Here is a 13824-nt window from a genome sequence, read left to right as displayed (position 1 = left end):
GTAAATTAAGAAAATGTATCTCCAACATTCCTGGATTCTGTAATGCTCATGTATTTTTTTTCTGCTTGGAATTATCTGTCGTCTTTATATCTTCCAGATATATAACATCATGCTATACTTAAAGAAAAAAATCTCTTTTCTCTCAATGCAGGCTATTAGCCACATATATATTATCATGAATTTCACCCTACATGTCTCTTCTCCCAAGGGCATTTGCATATAAATTTTAGAGTGGAATAAAATATTTTGTTGTCCAACCTGGCCAACATGGCAAAACCCCTTCTCTATTAAAAATACAAAAATCAGCTGGGCATGGTGGGCACTCTCCTGTAATCCCAGCTACTTGGGTGGCTAAGGCAGGAGAATCACTTGAACCCAGGAGGTGGAGCTCATAGTGAGCTCAGATCATGCCACTGCACTCCAGCCCAGGCAACAGAGTGAGACCCTAAAAAAAAAAAAATGTTTTCTATTATAACAACTATATATGACTTTCTTTTTGTTTATCCTTGGAGAGGCTATAACCTTCGTTTCTCATGCTAGTTCCCTTGCCCCATACTCACATGGCCAACAAGGGTTAAGCCCTACACATATATGTCTTGTCTGTACCTGCAGAGGCAGAGCAGCACAAAGGGTGAAGATATAGCTTAGTTACCTCACCATCCGTAAAAATTAGGGAGCAAAAATGAGAGGGTTGGGGAAGGCGAGTTATATGTCCTTATGGACAGCATAACCTGATAAGCAAAGCAGTCTTTAGGAGTCAAAAAGTACGTGGCTGCACCTCCCCACGTAACAAATGTTGATAAAATGGGCTACAGCACAGTGTAAACCTATATCTATAGGACAGACAACACTCTCTTTCCCAACATGAGAATTTCACCCTAATTTATGACAATCCAGTATATCAATAGTCCAAAAGAGATGAACTTCGGGTCACACAGTTAAGAAACTGTAACTTTTGTTTTATAGCTTTTTGCTTTTGAAACATCTGTCTTTCTGGAAATGCATTCTATTTCTCTCTACCTACCTACCTACGTAGCTAGCTATCAGATATAAATATATATTCTACAAACTACAGACAAAACTACTATAAGGAAAGTAAAGACACTCCTCAAATCCCAGTATCCAAGTTAAAAAATATATCAACATTTTGGAAGCTTAATATCAGATATCTGACTCTCTCTATATGAGTAGATAAATACATAACTAGCTCTAAATGATGTAAAGTGGTATCTTCTATTATATTAAAGCAAAGATAAAATAATTTAACTTTTCTTTTTTTTTTTTTTTTAATTTATTATTATTAAACTTCAAGTTGTAGGGTACATGTGCACAACGTGCAGGTTTGCTACATATGTATACTTGTGCCATGTTGGTGTGCTGCACCCATCAACTCGTCATTTACATCAGGTATAACTCCCAATGCAATCCCTCCCCCCTCCCCCCTCCCCATGATAGGCCCCGGTGTGTGATGTTCCCCTTCCCGAGTCCAAGTGATCTCATTGTTCAGTTCCCACCTACGAGTGAGAACATGCGGTGTTTGGTTTTCTGTTCTTGTGATAGTTTGCTAAGAATGATGGTTTCCAGCTGCATCCATGTCCCTACAAAGGACACAAACTCATCCTTTTTTATGGCTGCATAGTATTCCATGGTGTATATGTGCCACATTTTCTTAATCCAATCTGTCACTGATGGACATTTGGGTTGATTCCAAGTCTTTGCTATTGTGAATAGTACCGCAATAAACATACGTGTGCATGTGTCCTTATAGCAGCATAATTTATAATCCTTTGGGTATATACCCAGTAATGGGATGGCTGGGTCATATGGTACATCTAGTTCTAGATCTTTGAGGAATCGCCATACTGTTTTCCATAATGGTTGAACTAGTTTACAATCCCACCAACAGTGTAAAAGTGTTCCTATTTCTCCACATCCTCTCCAGCACCTGTTGTTTCCTGACTTTTGAATGATCGCCATTCTAACTGGTGTGAGATGGTATCTCATTGTGGTTTTGATTTGCATTTCTCTGATGGCCAGTGATGATGAGCATTTTTTCATGTGTCTGTTGGCTGTATGAATGTCTTCTTTTGAGAAATGTCTGTTCATATCCTTTGCCCACTTTTGGATGGGGTTGTTTGTTTTTTTCTTGTAAATTTGTTTGAGTTCTTTGTAGGTTCTGGATATTAGCCCTTTGTCAGATGAGTAGATTGCAAAAATTTTCTCCCATTCTGTAGGTTGCCTGCTCACTCTGATGGTAGTTTCTTTTGCTGTGCAGAAGCTCTTTAGTTTGATGAGATCCCATTTGTCAATTTTGGCTTTTGCTGCCGTTGCTTTTGGTGTTTTAGACATGAAGTCTTTGCCCATGCCTATGTCCTGAATGGTACTACCTAGGTTTTCCTCTAGGATTTTTATGGTATTAGGTCTAACATTTAAGTCTCTAATCCATCTTGAATTAATTTTCGTATAAGGAGTAAGGAAAGGATCCAGTTTCAGCTTTCTACTTATGGCTAGCCAGTTTTCCCAGCACCATTTATTAAATAGGGAATCCTTTCCCCATTTCTTGTTTCTCTCAGGTTTGTCAAAGATCAGATGGCTGTAGATGTGTGGTATTATTTCTGAGGACTCTGTTCTGTTCCATTGGTCTATATCTCTGTTTTGGTACCAGTACCATGCTGTTTTGGTTACTGTAGCCTTGTAGTATAGTTTGAAGTCAGGTAGCGTGATGCCTCCAGCTTTGTTCTTTTGACTTAGGATTGTCTTGGAGATGCGGGCTCTTTTTTGGTTCCATATGAACTTTAAAGCAGTTTGAAACTCAATCAAAACCACTCAACTACATGGAAACTGAACAACCTGCTCCTGAATGACTACTGGGTACATAACGAAATGAAGGCAGAAATAAAGATGTTCTTTGAAACCAATGAGAACAAAGATACAACATACCAGAATCTCTGGGACACATTTAAAGCAGTGTGTAGAGGGAAATTTATAGCACTAAATGCCCACAAGAGAAAGCAGGAAAGATCTAAAATTGACACTCTAACATCGCAATTAAAAGAACTAGAGAAGCAAGAGCAAACACGTTCGAAAGCTAGCAGAAGGCAAGAAATAACTAAGATCAGAGCAGAACTGAAGGAGATAGAGACACAAAAAACCCTCCAAAAAATCAATGAATCCAGGAGTTGGTTTTTTGAAAAGATCAACAAAATTGACAGACCACTAGCAAGACTAATAAAGAAGAAAAGAGAGAAGAATCAAATCGACGCAATTAAAAATGATAAAGGGGATATCACCACCGACCCCACAGAAATACAAACTACCATCAGAGAATACTATAAACACCTCTACGCAAATAAACTGGAAAATCTAGAAGAAATGGATAATTTCCTGGACACTTACACTCTTCCAAGACTAAACCAGGAAGAAGTTGAATCCCTGAATAGACCAATAGTAGGCTCTGAAATTGAGGCAACAATTAATAGCCTACCAACCAAAAAAAGTCCAGGACCAGATGGATTCACAGCTGAATTCTACCAGAGGTACAAGGAGGAGCTGGTACCATTCCTTCTGAAAGTATTCCAATCAATAGAAAAAGAGGGAATCCTCCCTAACTCATTTTATGAGGCCAACATCATCCTGATACCAAAGCCTGGCAGAGACACAACAAAAAAAGAGAATTTTAGACCAATATCCCTGATGAACATCGATGCAAAAATCCTCAATAAAATACTGGCAAACCGGATTCAGCAGCACATCAAAAAGCTTATCCACCATGATCAAGTGGGCTTCATCCCTGGGATGCAAGGCTGGTTCAACATTCGCAAATCAATAAACATAATCCAGCATATAAACAGAACCAAAGACAAGAACCACATCATTATCTCAATAGATGCAGAAAAGGCTTTTGACAAAATTCAACAGCCCTTCATGCTAAAAACGCTCAATAAATTCGGTATTGATGGAACGTACCTCAAAATCATAAGAGCTATTTATGACAAACCCACAGCCAATATCATACTGAATGGGCAAAAACTGGAAAAATTCCCTTTGAAAACTGGCACAAGACAGGGATGCCCTCTCTCACCACTCCTATTCAACATAGTGTTGGAAGTTCTGGCTAGGGCAATCAGGCAAGAGAAAGAAATCAAGGGGATTCAGTTAGGAAAAGAAGAAGTCAAACGGTCCCTGTTTGCAGACGACATGATTGTATATTTAGAAAACCCCATTGTCTCAGCCCAAAATCTCCTTAAGCTGATCAGCAACTTCAGCAAAGTCTCAGGATACAAAATTAATGTGCAAAAATCACAAGCATTCTTATACACCAGTGACAGTCAAACAGAGAGCCAAATCAGGAATGAACTTCCATTCACAATTGCTTCAAAGAGAATAAAATACCTAGGAATCCAACTTACAAGGGATGTAAAGGACCTCTTCAAGGAGAACTACAAACCACTGCTCAGTGAAATCAAAGAGGACACAAACAAATGGAAGAACATACCATGCTCATGGATAGGAAGAATCAATATCGTGAAAATGGCCATACTGCCCAAGGTAATTTATAGATTCAATGCCATCCCCATCAAGCTACCAATGAGCTTCTTCACAGAATTGGAAAAAACTGCTTTAAAGTTCATATGGAACCAAAAAAGAGCCCGCATCTCCAAGACAATCCTAAGTCAAATAATTTAACTTTTCTAGAATTAAATGAGAACAAAAAATCTATCTCTCTCTCTATATATATATTTTGTAAAAGATATTAATTCCCATAAAAAATCAAAGGCAAAATAAATTTGTACCTGGAGTTTCAGCATCTGGTAGCCTGCTGCTCTGAAAGGTTAGAAAGAAAAAATATCCACATCTCTCTAATTCCCATAATTGACACTTTTAAATTTCTGTGCCTATAACATCTATACTGTCTCCTACAACTATAGCACCTGCATTGTTTAGTTGAGGTCGTATATGGAAATGGGTTCCTTGCTCAACACCAGTCATGTGGCCACAGTTTCTTTATTGTGCACTTTCCATTTTCTCATTGGTGACTAGATTGTCTCATTTGTATTCCTGAAGTGCTGTTTGCATGATAGAACCTGACTTGCCCAAATTTACTAGCAAATCATCTTCTTCAGTCATATTTTCACTCAAAGCTTTTGAAAGCAACATTTTCTGACTCTGCTTCCATTCCTCACAGGTGCTTTATGTCTCTTGGTATTATGGCACTTCTTTTAGGGAACAGTACATTCTCTTGGGACCAGAATTATATGGTATATCTTGTTCATATTTTGTCCTAGATTTCCTAGTACTGGGAAGGTCTGTATACCTTTTAGGTACGGCCAGTCCCTTGTTTCATGTTTTTCTGTCTATATTCATTTTTAAATAGCTGTTTCCAATGACTTTTATGAGAGAGAAATAAAATTTATATTACTTCAACATCATTATGCAGAATTTTTGATAACTTATAGTAACTCAACAAGTCTCTCATGTCCATAGCCTGATGAATATCAGGTTATAAAAATGAGCTAATATATACTAATGTTACACGAAAGCTGCATTTTTGTCAAGTTCCTCTACCTTTGCTTGTGTATCACTTTTTCACCAAGTCTTTTTACTAACTGAGACCTCTTCATACTTCTGTGAATACCTTATATATTATTCTGTATACACTAGGCTAGTTTTTTCTTATCTATTTTCTTCTCTTTTTTGGTCTTTCTAAATCTGATAAGCCTTTCTTTTATGATGCAATATTTTTTCTTCCTCCCTTTATTTTTTCTTCTTCTTGTTTTTCTTTTGGGTTTCCTCCTGTTTTTTCATTTTTGTTTCCTTCCTTCCTTCCTTCCTTCCTTCCTTCCTTCCTTCCTTCCTTCCTTCCATGCTTCCTCCCTTCCTCCCTTCCTCCTTCCCTTCTTTGCCTCCCTTGCCTCCCTTCCTCCTTCCCTTCCTTCCTTCCTTCCTGCTTCCTTCCTTCCTTCCTTCCTTCTTTCCTTCCTTCCTTCCTTCCTTCTTCCCTCCCTCCCTCCCTTTCCCCTTCTCTCCCTTATTCCCTTCCTTGCTTCCTCCTATATTCATTCCCTTTTATTTTTTTTTTATTTCTAGAATTGGTTGATTCTAGATTGTTTTATGATTTCACATTTCTTAGTTTCCTTTAGCTTTATTAAGGTGCAATCACAAAAAATGTATATATTATAGTATACAACATGGTGTTTTGATATATGTATTGTGAAATAACTAATTCAAGATAATTAACACATCCATCACAACACAGTTATTTTTTGTAAATGGTGAGACCACTTAAAAGCTGTTATCTTAGCAATTTTCAAGCATGCAACATATTATTAACTACACTCACCATGCTGCACAATAGATATCCAAAACTTATCCATCTTGTCTAACTAAAACTTCGTACCTTTTAACAGATTATCTCTAATTTTAATCCCTCTCCACTGAAGCCCGTGTCAACCATCATTCCTGTTTTACTGAATTAAACGTCATGGTCTTTGTTTGTTGATTCATATTTATCTAAGACAATATTGTTTCTTTCCTTTTTAAGTTGCCATTTGCTGATATTTGTACCAGTGTTCCTTTGAAGCAAAAGTGTTTTGCCTCTGTCCTTAATTATGTTCTTTTACTCTCAGTGAATTGCTAGAAAATTAGAAACTTCCAGTTACTAACAAATACCATGATTTAAGATCAAGAATTCACATTGTAGTTGCATATATCTAACTATTTTTCACACAGATTTTCTGGGTACTGGAGGAAAAATTATAAGGGTCATTTGCATTTTCAATAGGAACTAAGTTTTTACATTAATATACAGTAAATACAAAGTGCTCTTTTTAATACACTGTACACATTGTGGGAATCGATTCCTTTTTACATCTTTCTAAATGATTTTCTGATTAATAGGAATTTTAACTCTAAATGTTTATGCCATTTCGACTTTATTATCCCGGACAACTTCAAAATGTCTTCCATTTTGACTTAGTATCTCTCACTTCCAGCCTAAGTTTTCCTATGTTATTCCCCAATGGAGATTACATGACAGGTTAATGGTTTCTATGGATCTTTTAATAGAAGTGGCAAGAATGATTTCTGGTGTCTGCCAACATCTGTTGTGTGAGTTTATATATATTATATATATATATGGCTGTAAATAAAACATGTTCTTATTTAACATGTTTATTGATAAATGAATCAAAATTTGGCTTACCTCCTCGCTTGTTTATCTTGGCATAGCCGGGAGAATAACTACCAGTCATGGAGGAGGAGCTGCTGAAAGCCACATGGGGGAGTCCAGAGACGAGCGGCTCATCACATTTTTCTGAAAACAAAAGACAGAGAGGGAGAGAGACACTCAATAACAATTTCTAAATAATTATTGGTATGTGTTAGTTAAAATAATCATTGAATCTGGTATGTCTTTTATAAGTCTTTGGAACAATATTTAGCAAAGGAATTGAGGCACTTCTGTTATCCAAAATATAATGTAACACAGGAGGAGTTTATATAACCCTGATACTCAAACAGAAAACCATGGCAAAGTGCATCACTCTGAAGGACTTCACTTCAGCCTTGTATCTGAGAATCATCAGTAAAATTGAGCTTGTTCCTGTAATAAGCTTTGGTATCGGGCATCTCCTGGAAATCTTCAGGTATTTATACATTATAGGAACAGAGCACTGGAATTACTAAGGTTGGAGGAGGAAAGACAAAGAGGACTCCTACCAAAGTCAAAAGACCAAGAAATGGGGAGTTGCTAACCAACATGTATAAAATTTCAGTTATGTGAGATGACTAAGTTCTGGAGATCTGGTGTGCAATATTGTACCTCTAGATAATCATGCACACTTATCAAGGCAGATCTCATGTTACGTGTTCCTACTAGAATAGAAAAAAGAGACTGGGAGCGGCGACTCACGCCTGTAATCCCAGCACTTTGGGAGGCCGAGGCGGGTGGATCACCTGAGGTTGGGAGTTTAAGACCAACCTGACCAACATGGAAAAACTCTGTCTCTACTAAAAATGCTAAATTAACTGGGCATGGTGGTGCATCCCTGTAATCTCAGCTACTCGGGAGACTGAGGCAGGAGAATTCCTTGAACCTGGGAGGCAGAGGTTGCGGTGAGCCAAGATCATGCCACTATACTCCAGCCTGGGCAACAAGAGAGAAACACCATAAGAAAGGAAAGAAAGGAAAGAAAGGAAGAAAGGAAGAAAGGAAGAAAGGAAGAAAGGAAGAAAGGAAGAAAGGAAGAAAGAAAGAAAGAAAGAAAGAAAGAAAGAAAGAAAGAAAGAAAGAAAGAGAAAGAGAGAAAGAGAGAAAGGGAGAAAGGGAGAAAGGGAGAAAGGGAGAAAGGGAGAAAGGGAGAAAGGGAGGAAGGGAGGAAGGGAGGAAGGGAGGAAGGGAGGAAGGGAGGAAGGGAGGAAGGGAGGAAGGGAGGGAAAGGAAAGGAAAGAAGGAAAGGAAGAAAGGAAGAAAGGAAGGAAGGAAGGAAGGAAGGAAGGAAGGAAGGAAGGAAGGAAGAAAGAAAGAAAGAAAGAAAGAAAGAAAGAAAGAAAGAAAGAAAGAAAGAAAGAAAGAAAGAAAGAAAGAGAGAACGAGAAAGAAAGAGAAAGAAACAAAGAACGAACGAGACATCAGCAAGTAAAGACAGAATAATCACCAACTTGAAAATTATTACTGACAGAAAAATTAATCAGTTCCCATCATACTCAACCAATCAACTGCACTTGAACCGGGCGATACCTCAATTCTATTTGTAACACTTTCTGCACTTGGCTTTTATAAAGTCATTAACATTTTTTTTTCTCTTTTTTCTCATTAGCTGCTTGCTCTCTGATTCCTTTGATGGATCTTTCTCATTTTGCCAATGCCTAAGTGCTTCTAATGTTAACGTGGCCAGGACTGTTCTGAGTCTACCCTCCCTCACTGGGAGATGGTATGGAGGGCTATGTCTTCTGATACTGGGATGTTCCAAGTCCTACTGCCTCACTTCAACTCCATAGCTACAGATCGTGCACACACAGCTTCCAGAGCTCTCTGTTACAAAAGACTGTGGTCTTCCTGCTTCCCCTCTCACTCTGCTATAGTTCTGTCTGCAGCAGCTGAAGAAACACTTTTTAAACTGTAAGTGAACATGTGGCTGCTATATTCAAATTGTTCTCTGGCTCCTGCTCTCAACTTGGCATACCGTTTGAAGTACCCCCCAACCAACCCCTGCCACCCTGCCACCCAGTGGCCTATGATGGCCACAGCACTATTCTCATCTCTTTCCCCAGGTCCTTGTCTATTCCTGTCTAGCACCATGGCCCCTTTCCTCTTCTTCTTCTGTCTTTCTTTGAGACAGAGTGTCGCTCTGTCACCCAGGCTGGAGTGCAGTGGTGCGAGCTCGGCTCACTGAAACCTCTGCTTCCCAGGTTCAAACGATTTGCCTGCTTCAGCCTCCTGAGTAGCTGGAATTATAAGCACGTGGCACCACGTACAGCTAATTTTTTTTGGATTTTCAGTAGAGACAGGGTTTCACCATGTTAGCCAGGATGGTCTCGATCTCCTGACCTCGCGATCTGCCCGCTTTGTCCTCCCAAAGTGCTGGGATTAGAGGTGTGAGCCACCGAGCCTGGCCCCTCCTTTTCCTTTAAAAACAAGCCTGCCCCTGCTGTAAGGCTTTGCAATTACTAGTCCAACTATCCTCTCTTGTCACAGGTCTCTGCTCAATGTCACCTTTGCCACTGCAGACAGGCTTTGGTAGTTCACCCAGCATTTTGTTGCCATCAGTCTCTGTATTCACACCCTGCTTTATTTTTTGTCATAACACTTAGCACCACCTGACATGTTATGTTGTTATTCATTTAATTTTTTGTTGCCTTTCTCTCCCACTAGACAGAAAGCTCTATCGGAAATGAAGTTTTAGATAGTTGGCCTAATGCTTACTCTCCAGTAATCTGAACAATGGTACTTGGCACGTACTCTGAAAACATTTGTAGGATAAATGAATGAATGTACTAAACCCAATGAACCTCAAAGAGTCGGAAGCATGATCTCATGTTATAACACGCTACAACACTTAATTTTTAGAGTGGTGGTCTTAAATTTCCAACAAATGTTTATGCTCAGAACTCTGTTTAATAAGACAGAAAATTTTTCTCTATCTATTCAAAAATGGTTTCTCTCTCAGAAATTTATAAGCAAAAATAACTTAGCAACAGAAAGAATAAATTAATTTTCTTGTAAATTCACTTAAGTGAAGTCCCCAATGATACTGGAGAAATGAATTATTATTTATTATCTCACCACTCAATTGTATACAAATTGGAAATTAAAATGAACAAACCCATCTTCATATAATATTTTTAAAATTTCTTATTTTTCTTAGTTATACTGCAAGTGCCTCTGGGAAATATGACATGTGTGTATAAATAAGTTCCCCAGAAAGTTAAATGTAAAAGGATGTAAAGAACATAAAATTTGTTTTAAAAGTATCAATTCACAAAGCTATCATCTAAACTGATGGGTTTCATATTAATCAAAAACAACTACTTTGTTTAGCTATAAGTGGGCACAAATATACATCCTTGATTTTCCTACTTTCTGATACATTTGATCACACCTTTTTATAATTTTTGAGATAAGTGTTGCCTCTAATTGGAGTAAACATTCTTTCTAATGTTCTCATTATATTAGAAACGTGCTAACATTCACTCATGTTCATTTCATTCATTTAAATATGCATCAGGTGTCTATGTTGTGCCAAGCACTGACGTCAGCTGAAGGCGAAATTAACAATGCCCTGCCCTTGTAGCGCTTATGTTTTAGTGGGAAGAAACATCCCAACAACAAAAAAATGTAAATTTATGGTATCTTTTGGTAATTAATACTAACAAGGAACATTAAATATAAAACAGTGGGCAGGGAATGGGGGTGAGGTGGAGAGGAAGAGAATTGCTATTTTATGCTGACTTCTCAAGGCAAGCCTTGACAACATGATCAGGTAGTATTTGAGTAGAAATATGAAGAAAATGAGGAAGAAAGCTATGTTAGAAATCAGCAGGACCATGCTAGGAAAACTTTTTTCTAGTTCATACCTGCTCAGTCAGGCTAGCTCACACTTGATAATAATGCACGACACATTTTTTCTAAAACTGAATATCCAATGCCTAGATATGGTTGCATTGAATGTAATTAAACTAAGTTGATAACTGGTTAAATGATCCAATAGCTAATTTAAATTTGGAATTTAAATGTAGCATTTATAAAGCCATAATATAGTTTAGAGTTATTACATTAAACAAATTGACTTCTGTAACAAATTGATCATCTGAATATCAAATTTTACATTTTTTGCTAATTTAAAAAATCAAATAAAAATCAATTTTAAAAAAATTTATAAATTAAGTAATGATTTGAAAAAATTATGTAATTATTCAGAATAACAATTAGAATTAAATTGAGATTAGTGAAGACCCAGGCAAATAAGCACTTTTTTAAAAAATGTGACTGCAAAATTATTATCAGAATGTAAAGCACTAGCAATCTCACATTCTTCCAAATTAAAACATAATCTATAATCATATTACTAAGCAAAAAAATGCAACAATTACTGTATTTTCTCCTGGAGGACATTAATCACGAATATTTATTGAGATCTTACACTGCATTTTGCTGTTTTCACTACTTCAGACAGATTATATGTGTGTGTGTGTGTATAGATACATATAAAATTCGACTTTGCTACATTCCATTTGTATATATGCACACATACATATAAAGATATATGGTCTATTCCTCCATAAGTGGCAGTAATAAATGAATCCACAAAAAGTAATTAAACATGAAGTAACGAAAGAGTAATACAAAATGGTTTAAAATTCAATACTAACTAGAAGAAAATGAAATACTAAAAGTCACAAACTAGAAATGTAGGGTTGTTGTTAGTTGAGTTGCTCATTAGACCTCATAATTAGTTGAGTTGCTCATTAGCTCCATCATAAACGTGTGACCTTGAATATGTCAATGAACCCCTTTCCTACAGGTGACACACAAGTAACATGAGGAAATTTAACTAAGTTTCTCTCAAGCTCTGAAAACTCCAAAATAGTGTCAACCATCAAGAGTTAGCAAACTATGGCCTGCAGGCCCAACCCGGCCCACAGATTGCTTTTGTAAGTAAAGTTTTATTGGAGCACAGTTACACATCATGCATTTATGTGTTGTCTCTGATGACTTTCACACAGCAGTAGAATATTGCAATAGATATCATATGGCCCACAAAACTAAACTATTTACTATCTGAGCTTTTACAGAGTAAGTTTCCCAACCTCTTATCTAGTATAACAAATATTGAAGGAACTTAGGAATTAGAATGATTAATGATAACTTAGAGTGTCAGATACCATATAAATAACATAGAATCTGAAGAAATTAGAGATTACAGGTAGGTGGAAAGAGGGTTAAGGAAATTTTAGAAAAAGGGAACACCTCAAGCAACATGAAAGAGGCCACAATGAAGTTGAAATTTCCCAGAGATGGTTGTAGCGGCATTCCATGCAAGCACATATTGCCATACTGACTATTACAATATACTATCCATTTTTATTTCCAACTGTAATAATGGTTATTACTCATTATGCATTCTAAAAAGTCTGCATTATTGTTGTGCTAAAACATGTATCTCAATCTCCTGCAGACATTAAATACTAGGCAATCAGGCAAATCCCTGGAGAAAGTTAGAATTTTTATATAATAGTAAAGGAGGGAAGGAGAGAGAGAAAAAGAGAACTAACATTTGAAATAATCTGGTATTGTGTTTTCCCATACTGGGATGTCTTCCAAAACTACAGCCATACACAGCGATGGCAAATATTTGGTCTCCAGTGCACTTCCCTTCCAGGGAATCTTGGATGAAAACTAGAAGAGCAGATGGGCCTTGAGTTTTATTTTCACACAATTTCAGTCAATCACGAAGGCAGACTAGCTGTAAGAATTCTGTACTAACTCAAGCTGGAGCAGAGGAAATTATTGGCAAATAGACATGAAATAGCTGTTGCCCTTTACCTAAAAGATACAGTTGAGAGGTTTGGCTATTGGCAAGGGATACTGGCAGGAGTTTACAAGATTAAAGGACTTCAGAATATATGTAATTGACACGAGAGTATGGTTTTCAAATGCATCTTTGCTGAAATATACTGTCTGAAAATTTTTCACAAAACAATATATGTTTAAGCTATAACACTTCAAATAGATCTAATGGAGGAAAACAACTAAAAACAACAAATGACTCAAGAACGAGACAGTGCTAGCTGAATAGAAATTCTAGCAATAACATCCTGATTTTTATGTTAGGAAAAAATCCATGGCAAAAGGCACATTCTGAGTTGAACACATCACTCTGTGGTCTTAAATATACACTCAAATTCTACCTTTTGAAGTTGGAGCTACTCTACCTCTACCTGCACATTTACCCTGTATCACATGTTATGACTATTCCTTTCCATCATCAGCAGCACAGCGGTTCCTCCAAGAGGTCTTTTATCTTCCCCCTGATGTCCATTTCAGGGTCACCAGCTAATGCAATAACTAATGACGGGCAGAAATGTGGGAGGGCAGACAGCATTGGGACACTCAGGAGCAGAAGGCAAGGTGCAGTCCTGGAGCACTGAGATGGGACACCAGACCCCGAAATGGACATGAGGGGGAAGACAAAAGATCGTTTGAGGAACCGCTGTGCTACCTGGGAAGCCAGAGAAGAGCTTGTCATTCAGCTTGTAATTCAAGATAGTTTTAGTCATAAGGAACAAGGCAGAATGGAAAGCAGAACGCACGTTTGTTGGGAGGTT

The 13824-nt window shown here is 37.5% G+C and overlaps 1 protein-coding gene across 1 annotated transcript in view; it reads right to left on the bottom strand.

Annotated features, from left to right (window-relative positions):
- The window catches only part of CNTNAP2 (contactin associated protein 2), a 2242274-nt gene that overhangs the window by 1601775 nt on the left and 626675 nt on the right, over window positions 1–13824 (bottom strand). The window contains exon 2 of the mRNA XM_073009464.1: window positions 7202–7312. Coding sequence (XP_072865565.1) covers window positions 7202–7312 — 111 coding nt within the window. The remainder of the gene's footprint in view (window positions 1–7201; window positions 7313–13824) is intronic.

The sequence above is a fragment of the Chlorocebus sabaeus genome, chromosome 21 (genome assembly GCF_047675955.1).
Source record: "Chlorocebus sabaeus isolate Y175 chromosome 21, mChlSab1.0.hap1, whole genome shotgun sequence".
NCBI classification, from domain to species: Eukaryota; Metazoa; Chordata; class Mammalia; order Primates; family Cercopithecidae; genus Chlorocebus; species Chlorocebus sabaeus.
This window is presented reverse-complemented; position numbering and strand designations above follow the sequence as displayed.